This window comes from Petaurus breviceps, unplaced genomic scaffold (assembly GCF_028583685.1).
Source record: "Petaurus breviceps papuanus isolate PSGF00001 unplaced genomic scaffold, PetGlider_PUasm1.0 91133, whole genome shotgun sequence".
Classification (NCBI taxonomy): Eukaryota; Metazoa; Chordata; class Mammalia; order Diprotodontia; family Petauridae; genus Petaurus; species Petaurus breviceps.
The window spans coordinates 40,287,062-40,303,808 of NW_027187419.1; the positions used below are offsets into that span (position 1 = coordinate 40,287,062).

At 44.0% G+C, this 16,747-nt stretch overlaps 1 protein-coding gene across 1 annotated transcript in view; it reads right to left on the bottom strand.

The window, feature by feature from the left end:
- KIRREL3 (kirre like nephrin family adhesion molecule 3) overlaps positions 1–16,163 on the bottom strand; it is a 781,784-nt gene extending 765,621 nt beyond the window's left edge. Inside the window, exons 1-2 of the mRNA XM_069080881.1 lie at positions 16,035–16,163; positions 12,324–12,738 (exon numbers count right to left, since the gene is read on the bottom strand). Coding sequence (XP_068936982.1) covers positions 12,324–12,378 — 55 coding nt within the window. The 5' untranslated portion in view covers positions 12,379–12,738; positions 16,035–16,163. The remainder of the gene's footprint in view (positions 1–12,323; positions 12,739–16,034) is intronic.
- Positions 16,164–16,747: the final 584 nt, after the last annotated feature.

Genomic DNA, 16,747 nt, shown 5'->3' on the forward strand with positions numbered 1-16,747 from the left:
AATCTCAGAAGTTCTCTGTGTCCTCCCTCCTATCCTGGAGGAGGCAGGGAGCTGTCCTTGGTCACCAACCATGAGGATCAGAATCTTTCCTGGAAAGGGATGCTTTCAAATAAACAGTCATAGACAATGGAGATTTTTATTTTTTTTTTTCCCTCAGTCTAGAGGTGAATGTAGGTTAGGTTAGCACCTCAACAGTCAGTCTGGGACTTGGGGGAGCAAGAAGCCAGGAATAATTAAGACTAATTTTAGTGCCTGTTTGTTTTGCTTTTTCAGCATACGAGTGAGCAGCAGCAAGGATATTGTCTGCCAGATTATTAAAGGGGTAGGCACCTAGGAAAAAGATAGTGAATCCTGGTACAAGAGTCACTTGTACTAGAGAGGGAAGGCACTGGAGAGGGAAGGAAATCCAACAGCCCACCCACCGCCTTGCCACCCCCTCTTGACCCCATTCCAAGCACCAGCACATTCATCAAGATGAACGTGGGGAAACAAAACAGCCGTGAAAGGAGATGAAGCTTTCCACTCTCTCTATCTCAGCTTTCTCAAGTCTCTTTGACCTCTATCATTTTACCCACCCACAGCCTTGTCCCCAGGGGAACCCTTTAATACTCTACACTTGAACTCCATCAAATGATCTTGACTCTCTAGGGCAGGAGTTCCTAACCTAGGGACCTCTTGGAGGTCTGTAGATAGATTTTAGGAGATTTATGTGTTTTTTCCCCAAAATATTTTGATAACAGTATTTTAATAGAATTTTTTTTTAGTAATTTTACACATTTAAAAATTGTTCTGAGAATGGGTCCACAGGTTTCACCAAAATGCAAAAGGGGTAAAGGACAGAAAGGTGGCTAGGAATTCGTGATATAGCCAGTTACTGCTTAGCTGTAGCTTATAAGGTCAATGGTTTTCTTCCTCCTCTTTGAAAACATCTTCCTACCTCAGTACGCACCTATGGCCTTTACGAAGAGCAGGTCACTGCTCGGCGTTATGGGGCTCCCTGCCTACTTTACTGCCTACCCAGAGGAGGAAGGGAGCCCACAGTCATACACCATCCCCTTGGTTGCACAAGGCTGGGTGGCTCTAGTTTTCTGCTTCTCCTTCTCCTCCTTTGCAAGCGCTGCTGCTGCCACCATCAGGCCAACCTTTAAACTGAAGGCTTTGTTCAGTTTTAATATTCCCAAATACTTCCCTTGCTTCCTGTGAGGCATGAATGACTAAACAGGCCCCCTCCCCTCCACCACGCCCCACTTTGCATCCCTCTAGACTGTTGTTTTATCAGCTTAGATGTAGAGAGACCCCTTGCAAGGAGAGGTTTCTGAGCCAGCTCACAGATGAAATGGAATTGGCTGTGAAAGGGAAAGCCAGATTCTGGAGCCATTAAGTGGGACTGAACAAATCCCTGGCCCCTGGGGACAGGGGTAAAGAGTGGGGTGTGGGGAGAGGAAGGCTGTACAATTCATAACTGACTTAGCAGCTATTCTTTGCTTTGCCCGAGTTGCTATGGTATCCATGAAATAGGGTAGGGAAGGGTGATGGTTAGTTCCATTTGCAGCTACATTCTGTTAGGTACCTAGGGATGAGGTTTAGGGTTTTAGTGCTACAAGTCCCATGTAATAAGTCAACCTGGATGGAGTGTACTCTGAAAGTGTCATAGCTCCCAGCATTGCCAAAGGTGACAGGTGGACTGTCACACAGTGCCAGAGACAGTCACCAGTGACACACATGCAGATGACAGGTAGAGATGGAAATTGCAGTGTAGCAGAGAACAAAAGAGAGAAATAGGTTTTTGCTGAGATTTTTGGGGGGTAGAGGGGTGGTGGTGGTGGTGGTGGTGGTGGTATTGGGGTCAGAAGACCTATACGCCTTACTCTCAGCTGCATGTCTGTACCTTCATGGCTCCACTCAATGCTTTGGACAACTGAAAATCTCTTCTAATTGCTTTCTTTAGGTCTTTGCATAAAAAATTAGATATTTTAGGACTACTCTTCTTGTTCTTCCTTCCTTCCTTTTATTGGAAAAGAAAGTGTCCCATTCCTGCAGACTAGTTGTCTGGACAGACAACACTGGCAAGCCTACAAGCCAATCTTTCCAGAGTGGCCAGAACCCAAGCCTCCCTATCCAATTATCTCTGCTTTGCCAAAGACTGAGTTGGGTGATGTAGAGAACAAAAATTGGCTTAGAATCATAGAACAAGAAAGAAGAGAGTATAGATGAAATCACAGGAAAGAGAGATTAACTTTGCTTCTCAGTGCCTTAAATACTCTGTTTCCTTAACCTTCAAGAGAACAGCCTAAAACCTTTTGTACCTGCGCACTCATTACACTTACTTTGTGTCACTGGTCTAGACAATCCTTGGATTTAATCTAGTCTTAAGGATGGATAAATCATCATCATCACAATCAAGCATATGCATGAAACTAGGATAAACAAAGAATATCATAACTTCTCTAAGACCATAGGGTTCCTACCTTCTCTAACTCTTTTCTTTAAGTACATAAAATTGAAGACAAGCATGTTGATAGCAGTATACATGCATAGGACAGATAGATGGGAATAGGTACAGGGGTGGGGAACCTGAGGCCTCAAGGCAACATGTGGCCCACAAAGTAAATCCAAACTTCACAGAACAAATCCCCTTAATAAAAGGATTTGTTCTGTAAAACTTGGACTCAGTCAAAAGGCCACACCCAAGGACCTAGAAGGTCACCCCTAGAGTAGGACAACAATGAAAATGGATTTTATCATAAACAGCTCTGGGAAGTCTCAGGCCCTATTTTCTTTTAAAAACAACAATGACAATAACAAAATTTCACCAATCTAGCTTGCCTTGCCTGCAAAGCACAAAGAGAAAACAAGATGGTAACTGGGATCAATGTGAAAAATTTAATCAATATGATGCTCCACATATTTTCAACGGGGTTAGCTGATGTTGGACATTTACCCAATCTCTCCAACAGTTTCTTAGCTGGTCATTGGGCCATATAACCTTCGATTCCTAATAGCCTGTATCATAGGGTTATTAGCTCAGCTTCCTCTGGGACACAAATAGCAATGTGTAAAGGTCACTGAGTCTCAATCACCTAAATTCTCCTTATCATGCTCCCTGTTTTTTTTCCTGTTGTTTCCTTATTTTAGGCAGCTCTACTCTCTGATCACCTACCTTAAGTGGCACAAGAAATCTGCTGGCTGCTAGTGCCCCCCATGTAACAAAAATTCTTCCTGTCATCCCTGACTTCTGATGTGATGAACCCTCCTTCTGTTCTCTCCATGGCCTCCCCACCATGGTTCAATGATGACTCTGATAAAAGATTATTTTCATAGACATATATACTTTATAAACACTTCAAATACTCATTTAAGATTTTTGACACTCAATAAACAAATTTGGGACTCATTAGGTTATCTGCACCATGAGCCCTCTTCAAGGAGGTATAGAGAGATCCAGGCAGAGACAAGTACTTCTCAGAGAAATGACACCACAAGGACAACCAAGTAAATATTAGAAATAATGGAAATTATAGTTGTCTGTGCTGCTGATCCACATATCCTTTCTTATCACTGACCTGGTACCTTGGAATGGAAAGTTCTGAGCTTAAGTGAAAATCTGTACTCACTGATATACCCTTGGTCAGTTTCTACCAATCAAATCTTTTCCTTACCCCATGTCACACCACAGATGCTATGCCCATCACGGTCAATGACAAACAGGGCCTCAGCTTCACCTGGAAGTCTCCAAGTAAAAGAAGATCAATTCAGTGTATAGGTAAGCCCCACTGAACTTCTAAACAATTCCATAATACCTAAGGAACAAAGACCTCCCAAAGCAGGATCCTGAATTCAACAATTAACACAACTTTCTAAGAAATGCTATAGAATCAATCAGAAGGAAATAAAATGGGGGCGGCTAGGTGGCTCAGTGAATAGAGCACCTGAGTTCAAATGTGACCTCAGACACTTAACACAAAAACTAGCCATGTGACCTTGGGTAAGTCACTTAACCCCAATTGCCCTCCAAAAAGCAAAAAAAAAAAAGGGAAATAAGATATATCTGCACTGCCACTGCACTTTTTACCAGGTGCTGCAAATTGTGTTCTCTATGTAAGCAAACTAAAGTACAGTAGGAAGAAACTAGTTGGTGAATTTGACTTGTGTAGACAACTCCTTGGAATAATTCAGGCTCAATAAACACATAAAAAAAGACCCTATAGCAAGTTAGGGGCCTAAATTATCTGGAAAAGTGACTCAAATGAATTCATTTCACTTTGCCCGTGTATGTAGACACAGTCTCAGAAGAAAACAGGTGTACCTCCTCCCACCATTCAGACCTTGCAAGACAATGGTCTTTGAGTAGTTTTGCTTCAAGTTCTAAGCACTACTTTATTATTTATAGCAAGGTGTGTGTGTGTGTGTGTGTGTGTGTGTGTGAAGTGAGACTGAAATTCCTAAGTCTGAGAAAAGACTCTTTCCTGATTTTCTAGAAACTTCTTTGAGAAGGAACCTGATAAATGCCCCCAGAAGGTAAAAGTCCTTGAAATGATTCTCCTAGGACTATATTTCTTAGGTCACCCTCTTCTGACTGTTCCCAAGAGGATTCTGGGTTTATTCACCCTTTGGAACCTCAGTCCAGGGTACTACAGAATAACTATATAGGAAGCAAACGATATCTCCACTGGTGAGTAGGTCAGGTCTTTCCATGTTAGCAAGCATGCCCACTGATGGCTGACATTTTTTTTAAACCTCAGAGTTGTGTTGGCTGTGTACTTACTGAAACAGTGCATGTCTTGGAAAGACTTGTTTCCAAGCAGCTTATGCTAAATTTTAGCTAGATATAAAGAAAACACTTATCCGATATTGACATTTACTGACTTCTAGATGTATATAGTCAGAATACTCATTTATGCCATGGTGAAGGGAATAAAAGAGGAAGACAATAAATGAAACTGTGTACTCCTTGTCTCTTCTTGTGAATTAGAAGGAGGGAGTTAATGCGAGAAAGTATTTCTACAACAGTGAGACTGCCCAGGAAAGGTCCCTGATCTCATAACCCTTGCTTTGTTGTGACACCCCAAATTCTAAGTGGATGGTGACAGGCTGGGGCTTTGCTATACTTGGCTCTAAGACACTTAAAGGAAGCAGGAAAAGGCATTTTTTTGAATGAAAGACACACAATTATTCAAATCATATGCTAGAAAGGCAGTGATGCCACAGTGATATATATATATATATATACATATATATACATACACACACACACATATATATATATATATATACATACATACATACATACATACATATTTCCATACCCAGTGCCTAGCTCTTACCTGGCAAATCCTACTTTGCCTTTTGGGTTAGGTTGAAGGGAATTATCCTGTGATAAAAATACTAGAACTCTGTGGTGACCTTTCTCCTGTAAAGGATGTGCTTATGGGGGGTTGGGGGAGGGGCACTGAAATACACACAGATTTCCTCATTGACAACACCGGGAATGTCAACTGCTTATCACTGAAGGTAAAGTGAACATATACCCCTAAGAAAGAGTTATGGGCATAGGACTACTCCAGGAACCCTATACCTTTTGAGTGTGAGGTCATGTGTTTGTCCAAAGACACCCGTTATGAAAGGTTCCCATTAAACTCGGGGGCCACTGTATTGATGAGAATTTGAATTAAGCTTACTGGGCTTCTCCAATGCTGTTATAAAATCCCATTTCCCCTTCAAAGCCTAGGATGCATGCAGCATGTCTTCATTTTCTGGCTGACCTCAGGGTTACCGCTGCCGTTTCTGTTCTTCTACCTAAACTTCCTGTGCTTCATGTCTAGGTTATTACAACTCATTATATGCCTACTAACAATTGGAGAACAACCCCAAACCCCATCTCTTGTGCTTTATATTCCCATTTTACTCCAGCGCACCCCATCTATCAGACTTGGGACAACTGCTTTTTTTTATGGTTCGTTTCTTCCAAAACAGTTTATCTTTTTATCTCCTTGGAAGAAAACTGTTCTTTAAACCTAAAGTATCATTATTATTGTTGTTATTATTTTGTTATTGAAATCTTTTGAATTATCTTAAGATTATTCATGTGCTTTTTTTGGGTCTGCAATACAATACTGTGTAAGTCACCCCTACCAGGCTGAACAAAAAAGAATAAATTGTATCTTCAGGCCTAATCTCCTGCTTCACCCTATCTCCTGCTGGCCCTCTCGTCCCCAGAACACAGGCACACACCATGCAGAACAGTTGTTTGGTACCGTGCCTAGCTAGCTATAGGATATCAATGAATAAGATCCTCCCTTTCTTGCTCAGGAGGGGGCTAGCTGGGCATCCTCCAAGCAAATGTGGAGGAGTTAATCCCACCCCACATCCCCCACTCCCTCCAGGGATTCTCCTCTTCAGCCAGTACTAGGCCTCTGTGAAGGGGGGTAGGCAAGAATCTCTGCAGGCAACTGGCACTCCCTACCCACACACAGAGAAAAGGGAGCTGGCAAGGCTACTCTCCTACCCACCCACCCCACCCTGCCATGCCCCCAGGCCCCCTTACCAAGCACCCTTCTTTTGAAGTCCTTGTGCCCTTGGCAACTATACAGTGACCTTAAACTCCTTCTATAAAGACAACTCTCCCTCTCCTAGAAAAGCTTTTGCACTGCAGGGAAGAGCAAATCATAATCGGGAGATATAAATACAAGAAATTATACTTATTTCATCCTTTTCAATGTGACATTTCCGAATAACAGGCAGTGTTTTCAAAGTTTTTGTCCCCTCCCAAATCCTTTCTCTAAAGTTATTCCATCAAAGGCTCCACAACTTACTTTTTCTTTCTTCATTTTTCTTGAAGCTTCCAGCATTCAGACTATACTTTTGGAAGCACCCAAAAGGAGCTCAGTCTATGCAAGCTAATTCCCTACAGCCCTCATAGTTCCAGAAGAACAGAATCTTAAAGTTAGAAGACAATAGTAAGAACCTGGAATATGGAACCAGACGTACCTCAGTTCAAATCTTGGCTCTCTCATTTACTAGCTATATGACCTTGGGCGATCACTTCACCCCTCTGGACTTTAGATTTCCTATCTGTAAAATGAGTTGGAGTTGGACTAGATGGCCTTAAAGGTTCTTTACAGATTTAAGTCCTATCATCCTCTCTGGCCCTCAATTCCCTGATCTGGAAAATGACTAAAGACTGGCTAAAATGACCTTGAAAATCTTTTCTTGTTCTAAATCCATCATAATCTTGTGATCAGAGGTCACCTGATTCAACCCCCCACCTGTAACTCCCTTTTTTTCTGGTTCTTGTCTGGGTCATGGCTCTCTCTGGTTCATTCTCCAGTCAGTTCTCCTACTCAGATGTTCTTTGTCTCTCTGTCTCTCCTTCCTCTCTCCTTCGGTTTTTCAACCTGCATTATTTGGGGCCTTTTGTGTTATTCCCACTAAGGCTGACTCCACAACTAAACTTCTGCCTGAAACTATGACCATTTAACAACCTCTTTTAGAAATTATTGTACCTAGAGAAAGCTATTACAATGGAGGGGAAGAGCAGGGATGTGAAAGGGAATGAGTCAACCTTACTCTTATTGGATTTGGCTTAAGGAGGGAATAATGTACACACTCAATTGGGTATCTTACCCTACAGGAAAGGGGGGAAGGGGGAAAAGGGAGGGATGAGAGAAGGGAGAGCAGATTTGGGGAGGGGTTAGTCAGAAGCAAACACTTGAAAAGGGACAGGGTCAAAGGAGAAAATAGAATAAGTGAGGGGTGGGATAGGGTAGAGGGAAATATAGTTAGTCTCACAACATAACTACTATGGAAATGTTTTGCATAACTACACATGTATAACCTATATTGAATTGCTTGTCTTCCCAGTGGGGGGTGGGTGAGGATGGAAGAAGGGAGAGAATCTGGAACTCAAAGTTTTAAAAACAAATGTTAAAAAATTGTTGTTACATGCAACCAGGAAATAAGATATACAGGCAATGGGGTATAGAAATCCATCTTGCCCTACAAGAAAGTAAGGAGGAAGGGGGGAAGGGGAAGGATGGGGAGGATATACGAGAGGGTAGACTGGGGGAAGGAGTAATCAGAATGCTTGCCATCTTGGAGTGAGGGTAGGGGATAGATGGGGAGAAAATTTGGAACTCAAAATTTTATGGAAATGAATGTTGAAAACTAAAAATAAATAAATTCTGAAAAAATAACTTACAAGGCCTGAAAGGGTAGCTAACACCTGAGATGTTCTTCAATTTCTCAGGCTTTCTAAAATGAGTAGAGATGGTACCTCAGAAAAGCCGTTCAGATCACTCATCCAAAATAATGACTATTAGTAGGTGAAGTACAGATTTTTTACTTTTCAAAGACAAATATAAGCTCAATAAACCCAACTGAAGAGCCTATGACCACAAAAGGGTCGAAAAGTCTTTGCAAAAATTGAATATATTGTTACATTTTCTACTATTCAGTTCAATTCAATAAACATTTATTAAGCACTTACTGTGTGCCAGGTACTGGTCTAGACTCTGGGGATACAACTAAGACAAAGAAAAATAGTCCTGCCCTTAAGGAGCTTACAATCTGCGGGATAGGGGGGAGGCATCTGGAAAGGGGGAGGGGGCTAGAATTGCTACAGAGAATACTAGAACTCAAGTGATCCAGGTGGTGTTTGCGGGTGGGGGAGAGACAGCAAAGAAGAACTTTCTCTAAGAGCATCTTACCTAGATCATGCCAAGTTCTCAGCCCTGTATAGCAATGTCACTCCCTGAGCATTCTCAGAACTTGAGTATGATGGAAGGTAGGGGAAGGTTCAGTTCTTCTGTAATATTCTCTCCCCACTCCAATGCTGTCCAGGAGTGGGTATAGAGTGGGTAGGATGGGGTAATAAGGAGGACCATGGAGGGGAGAGTTGTGGAAGGAGTGAAATGATAAAGGGGGTAAACAACAAGTTCTAAGTGGAAGGATGACAAGAGAATCAATTCTTTTTTTTTTCACCCGGGGCAGAACATGCCTCTTCTCTGCAGGAGGCCAATTGTGCTGTGACATTATCGGGCTCTCTACAAAGCACCGTAGCCCTGACAGCTGAGGGAAGAGGCAGCCCCAGCAAGAAAGAAACCCACAAACACAGACACACATTGGCAGCTCTCCATATCCTTGTTGGGAGCTAGTCCCAGGGCTGTTGGCAGCAACCAAAAGGGAAGGAATGCCATTTATTCTTTCCACCGTTACCTTACGAAAAATAAGTAAGCCATGGATCCCAAGCTACCTTAAAACTTTCAGGGCATGTTGCCACAGTAGATCATTGCCTTTAATTATGTTTTAATTTCTCATCTGTAAAGGTTTATAGGAGAAGTGGCTAGACAACAGACAACTGAAGAGTGGAGGTGTCATTGAAACTTGTCTTTGAAGAGCCAATCTGTTAACAATGCTACCTGAGAAGTTTCAGAAAGCTGTTCCAGAGAATTGTGTATTACAGCCTTATTCCACCACATGAAGACCAGGAATGAAATCATAGAGTAGGAAATGGAAGGGCTTTGTGCCCTCAGGGCTCTGTGGTCACACACAGGTGTCCAATGGGAGCTGTTGCAAGGTAGCAAACAGATCTGTCTACCTGGCTACCAGTCACAGCCTGGGGAAAGAGCCCCGCAAACAAGCTTTTTGGGGATGTTTTACCTACCATTCCTCAACCTGAGTGCACTTCTCTGGAATGGCATGTCAGGAAGATGCCAAAGAAGGAGAGTCCCCTAGTTTTTAATTGGGTGACTGAGCATGAGGAGGAAAACCCATGTTCATTGTCCCACGGAAGCTGTTTGAAGGCACAAAGGCTAATCCTCCTGAGTCCTTTTGGAATCTGGGGATAACTACCTCATAAAACAAGGCTATGTGGAATGATGCTATGGAGTTATGGAACATCGAATATGAAATAAAAAAAAAAAGATAAAATCCAGTGGTGTTTAGATGGGTGCAAGGTAGAGGTTGTGAGATTCATATTACCAAAAGAATATATACATAGTACAAAAAATATCTATATATCAAGACAAATAGATGCTGCTTTAAATACCCAGTAAGGAAATACACAAGATATAATCAACAAACTCCTTATTCCAGTACATTGATGCCATGTGTCCCGAGAGGCTTCTGAGATAACCAATTGGAGCACTAGCTTGAAGTAGCTGCCTCATTATAATTCTAGCTCTTAGGGCTACAATGCTCAGTTAAGAGGAGAAACTGAAGGAACTCTGATTGCCTGACTCCTCTTGTCTGGTAGCCTTAATTCAGCACTTGGTTCTAGGTTCTCATGGTTAAGGACCTGCTGGGCAAGGGGGTGGGGGTGGGGGGGGTGGGAAGGGCAGCCTTCACAAAGCCCAGAGCACTTAGAAATAAACAAGGAGCTATGAATTACATAATGCCGTGATTCCTTCCTGCTGCACTCAGGGCTGAGGAGATGAAACAGCAGCTGAGTGCATTTAACCTTCTGAGGTAAACATTCTAAAGATCCATACGATGCTGGAGGAGCTCCGTGTCACACTCTCTAGTGATTGAGGCAGGGGGGCAGGCAGGGAAGCACCCGCAGAAAGGGCTCCTCCTGCCACTCTGGAGCCTAAATTCAAGCTCCTAAAAACAAAGGAGACTAATCAGAAAGAAGCATTTGCCCCACATAAATAAGTGGGAGAGAGTACTGGCTTGTTCTCAAAGCTTTTGCTAGGCAACTTTCAGAGTAAACCAGTAAGGGGCCAGATTGTGTATATGTATATATACCCACAGTTACACCCTCACTCACTCATTCACTCAAGAAAGAAATAATCTTCTAAAATGGTAATATCACTGAAGCTGCCTCTGTGTCATTGTTCAGAGATAGTTCTTACTCATTCAGCTTGAAAACTCCAGGCAAGACAATTTATCTTCCTGTTGCTGTAGGAGCCTTTGTGATAAGTAGAGGACCATTCGAATGTGTGTGTGTGTGTGTGTGTGTGTGTGTGTACACATACACTGTATAGGCACACAGCTAGATGCACCCACACACAGTACCCCCCCACACACACATCCCTCATTAGAACTTATTAGATATAAGTGGAATGTGAGCTAAGATATAGATAACAGGAAATATAATAGGAAATATCTCACTGACTATGAATAACAACCGAAAGGGAACAGGAGGTAAGCTCGGTTTTGCTTACATTTGGTTTCTCTTTGCCAGGGGAAGGAAAGGAGGCGTGCTGTTATGCTTGCAGAGCCGAAGTCATGCATGGCAGGGCTCTGCTTTCTCAAAAACTTTTACCCTTCATTTATTCAACAGATGGACTTGCCCTGTTGTATATTTTCCCCCGAACGTGAGTCCCGTCCCTCTAAGATCCGAGCTGGCACAGGCGCTGGCCTTGCGGTGCCACAGATGGCTCTGACGGCTTTGGCATTCCACGACTCTTGGAAGGGACTGCTTGATCTATTCCCTTCCGACTCGATTCTACAGGTGACTTCAGATGCCCCCTGAGAAGGCAGCCACCGCGGACGCTGCTTGCCAAGCTCGGAGCCTCCCGTTCCTATCAGGCCCGCAGCCCCCCAAAGTTCTCTCCAGACACTCGGCGCGAGCTTCCCACATCCCGCTAGGCTGGGCAGCAGACAGAGAATGCTCGCTCCAGGGGGCTCGATTGCATTTTAGACAGTAAAAACCTGGCCCTCGGGCTCAGAGCCCAGCACCACCCAGGAACCACCATTAAATCCAGGGCAAACTCTTTTATACAAATCTTTTTGGTAACCACTGCAAATGACTCCACCGCACGCTGGCTCGTGCAGGAATCACAGCGCCTTCCGGCTCCTGTACAACCACCCCGCGCGCTCTCCCTCACACACACTCTGCCCAAACAGCTCCAGGGCCAGCTGAAATATACACTGACACAAAGCCCCCTGGCTGCGATCCTAGGGGAAGGAGGTGAAGAGAAGTTCAGAGGGGGAAACGTACATATACACAGTTCCATTAAAATCACGGGGACCGAAAGAACTAGTGATTTCATTTGCTTGGGAGAGGGGTGGGTTTTTTGTGGGTTTTGGTCATTTCTTTCTTTCTTTTTTCCCCTTGGGCATTGACAAAAGAAAGAAGAACGTCCCCCTTCCCCCTCTCCCTCCTTCTCTCTCCCTCACTTTCAAAGGGGAAGAAACAGTAGCATGTTGTTGCATTTTAAAGGGAAAAGAAGCAGTGCCCTGTTTGAATCTCTGCCTGCCTGGCAGTGAGCGGCGCATCCATCAGTTTGAGTGGCCAATGCCTGCCCACATCCCTGCCCACTGCCTCAGTGACAAACCCGCCGCCGACTTTCTTTGCAACTCAAGTAATGCATCTGTCCTACCTTGGCTGAAAAGGAAGAAGCAGACGAAGAGCAGATCAAGCTGGAAAGGTTTCATTCCTTAGAGCGAACCGAGATGAAAGCAGGAGGAGGAACTTAGGTTTGCAGTTAGTTTCTCTTCTTCACGGGCTCTCTAGCCTCCTCTGTCTCTGCTGCGTGTCCTCTCCCGAGCTCCGAGATGATCTGTCCGCCTGTCCGTCTGTCTCTATATTCTTGCAGCCGGCTGAAGTCGAGTCGCCTTTTTCAGCCGCCTCTGGAAACCTGGATCCTCAGTAACGTACACACTCCTTGCAGATCCATTCTCAGCCTCTCAGCATCCCAGTCATACAGCTTCCTCCAGCAGGGCTCCTCCCACAGCAGTGAGTGAGGGAGAGAGAGGGTGTGAGTGACTGAGTGACAGCAGCTCCTTTCACTGAGGCTGGAGGGGTAGGAGAAAGAGGTGGGAGAGAAACAGGTCATAATTAAAGAGGAAATACTGGTTTGGTGTGGAGGGGGGAAAAGGGGCTAAACCTCCTGAGGGCGAGGGATGCAATGTTTTCTTTTCTTTCTTTCTTCCTTCCCCAATGAGGAAAAGATTTGGCTTTTGCACTTGCAATGGGCACCAAAAAAAAAAAAAAAGAAAAAAAGAAAAAAAACCATATACCTCTGACTTTCTGTAAATACAACATAATTTTGTTTAATAGGAATGAAGTGGATGACGGCTATGTACAAATATGCATTTTCTGCCTCTGCAAGTAAGAGGGAAAGCAGAGTACTGTGCAATTGTGGCACTGTGTATGTACTGAAGGCAGAGAGAGAAAGTACACAGAGGTGTGTGTGTGTGTGTGTGGACTTTGGAAATATCTGTAGCATTAGAATCAGAGTGGTTTAAGAGATAAGCATTTAAGACTTCCCTTTTTTGGGAAGAATCATAGGATCATAGATTTAGGACTGGAAAGGGCATCGGAGGTCATCTAGTCCAACTTCCTCAGTTTTACAGATGAGGAAACTGAGACCCTTAGCAATGAAATGATTTGCCAAGGTCACACTGCTCATGACTGGCAGAGTTAGGATTTGAAGCCAGGCCCTTTAGCTCCCAAATTAAGCACACTTGCCAACTGTGCCACCTTGCCTTTGTAGGGAGGAAAAGGGTTGTATAAGCAAGATGTTGGGACTTTATTTGGTTTTCAGCTGCAAAAGAAAATGCAAGAAAGAGGAAGGAAAAACACCCACATTTGTTTCTTCACCTCATTCTCCTCCCCCCCCCCTTTTTTTTGTTTGTGCATTTCCTAGCAAGGGCCTGGGGGGGAGCAGCCTGTCTTTTGATTTGGAGTTTCTCTCAGAAAGAGATCTGGGTTCCATCACTCCTTTAGAGCTTACTCTTTGCAAAGGTGTTTTGAGTTCCTGGAGCCAAGGGCAGATCAAGGTCACAGCAAGTTCTACTCTTGTAAGAGCCCTCTGACCTTTTGTCATTTACCAAATATCTTCTTCTTCCTCTGTGGTTCCAGATTAGGAAAATCTCTAGGTCTAGTTGGTTCCGAAGCATTTGTGAGTGTTTTTCCTGTTTGGTACATCATCTCAGGTGAGGTTTGGGAGTTTAAAAAGAAACAATGCACAGAGTCATACTTTGAAAGCACTTATCTTTAGGTAGGCTGGCAAAATTATATATGTGAAGTAATTCTTAAGAATCTCAATTGCAAAGCAACACATGCTGAAAAGTAGGGTAGCACTGAAAAGTTCTATGGAGACCAGGGATGCAATGTATCTAGATGTTTCATCCCTTTCCAAATTCAAACCATTAATCTCATCAGATCCTGCTACCTAGGTAGGACTTTTAAGTCTCACCCAAATAGTCCTACATTATTAGCATCACACACTCAATACCTGTGTTAATCAAAGGCAGCATAAACAGTATTAACTGGAGGCATAAACTCTGTTGCTGCAAACTCTTTTGAGGTAGGACTAGAGAACACATCCCACATTTCATGAACCCAGCTAGGATAACTCTTATCCTAGTAGTAAAAGATAACTGGCTGCTGTTCATCAAAGGTTAACAAATTAGTAAGACTGTGTGCCAGGGTCAGTTCTTCTTTTCTCTACCTAATGGTTTGTTTGCTTAACTCAATTCGGAAGAGGGTGTTAGCAAGTCAAACTGGAGAGTTAAAACAAACATTAGCTTTGGGAACCAAAGAGTAAACACCAAGCAAATGAGAATTGTGAGACTGTGCTCTGCATCTTCCATCACTTAAATAAACTGGACCAAGAAGGGAAGCAACAACAGATTTGATGAGGTGGATAAATACTAGTCAAATGATGGGTATCAGCAGGACACTTTATAATTTAATTTAAGAGACAGCACATGCCAGAGGTGGCTCTTATTAATAATTACAAAATATCAACATATGTAAATCAATATACCAAGGCCAAATACCTGTATGAGTACATATAGAGGTACATAATGTACATATGTATGTATTTACACACATATAATAGTATTCTTCTACATTTACCCACATTTTCTCATCTGACCCTCATGAAGATCCCAGGCACAAGTATCACCTTCTCCTCCTCCTCATCAATCTCCACCACCACCAGCATCACCTCCTCATTTTATAGAAGAGGAAACTGAAGCTCAGAAAGTTTTCTGGGAAGTTTTTCAGCTAATGCGTCAAAACCTAGCTTGAACCCACATCTTCTGGCTTCCAATCTGTCTTGTTCACTAACTTTCCAGCTACCTGTGGCAAAAGCTGTCAATCCAGCCCATTTTATGGAGGGTGGGAGGATTGGACTTTGGCTCTAATTTCAAGAAAAAGGGGGACCTAATACCTAAGCCCTGGACAATTAGTTTTTAATCCTATATTACATTTAATTGCACCCTAAAAAGGAAGAGTGTCACAACGAAAAAAGAACTAAACTTGAACTTGGAGATACAGGACTTGAGTTTGAAACATTATTTTGTCACTTAGAAACACCTGTGTGACCTTGGGCACCTCTCTGTGCCTCGGTTTCCTCATCTGTAAAGTATAGGGGTTAGACTAGATAACCTCTAAAGTCTCTTATCACTCCAGACCATAACCACAGGTCATAACCACAAAAGATCATCATTTGATTCATGATTTATCATTTGCAGATTTTATTTATAATTTTGTCATCTCTTATAGAAATTCCTCATTGGCATAGGGCCCAGAACTGCTATGGAGGGGAAAAGATGGGGAGGGAGGTGTGAGGGAGGAAAGACTCCTTGGTGAGTGACACTCATGGAGAGGAGATGTAGCACGGATAATAAAAAATACAAATAGCAGTCCATAGAGACTCACTGACTCCTGCACTCCTCCTTCCCATGGGGGTGGGGGTGGGGGGTCGGGAAGCTAGAAAGAGAGCAAGAGGGCCGACCTGCTCCACTCTCCCTCCTTGGCTTCCGGATGGGCTCGGATATACCCCCGCCAGCTCCGTTCCCCCCCAGTCTCCTCTCAGCCCTCGATGCCTCCGGACTCCGGCAGAAACCCAATAAACCGAGTGTTAAGTGATAAGCTGCCTGCCTCTAAAAGGGCCAGGAGGCATTTCAACCCTGAGTGCCGGAAAAACCACTGCAATTTTCGACAGACTGCACCTGGGAAAGAAGGAGAGAGTGGTACCTGAAGGACTGGGAGGCAGCTGCGGCTCCGGCGCCAGCCCGGACAGCGGCCGCGCCAACCCCAGGCCCTAAGCAGGCGGGGTGGTCCTCATTAGACTCACCTTCGGCGTACTCCCGATTAAACCTCTTTGGTGCTTCCAGGTGGTTTGCGCTCATCTCCCTCCTTCGGACTGAACGGGAGAAGGAAGGAGAGGAGAGCGGAGCGGAGCAGAGCAGCGAAGTAGAGTGTAGAGCGGCTCCACCTGACGGAGGAGCGAGCGGGGACAGGCTCCAGCATGAGATAACTGGTCCCAGCCCCCTGGGCTGAGGACCAGCACCGGTGTGAAACCACAAGTCTTGAGAAGAGCAGCACGGCTCCTCAGAGGCCACTGGCTTGGCGATTCGTGCCGAGGGTCATTTATACGGAGCCGGAAGGAGCCGTAGGGAGCATTTAGCCTAAGCCCCCGATGGGGGTTAGGGGCGTAAACTGAAAAGGAAAGGAGGAATTCTACCACAGGTCCTCTGACTTCAAATGTAGGGCTCTTCGCACTGCACAGCACCTCCTCCTTTATTCGAGGATTCAACAAACATTTCTTTATTACCCTGCGGTTAGTTATAGCAACAAAACACCAGTTGGAGTCCAGAGAGACGAATTGGGGGAAAGGGGGGTTGGGGGTATGACCATTGGGAAACCACTTAAATGTCTCTGAGCCTGTTTTCTTATCGGTACAATGATGACAATAATTCATGTCTTAGGATCATAAATCAAGACCTGTAAGGAACCTCAGAGGTCGTCCAATCTAAGCCCTTCATTTTGCAGATAGGGAAACTGAGG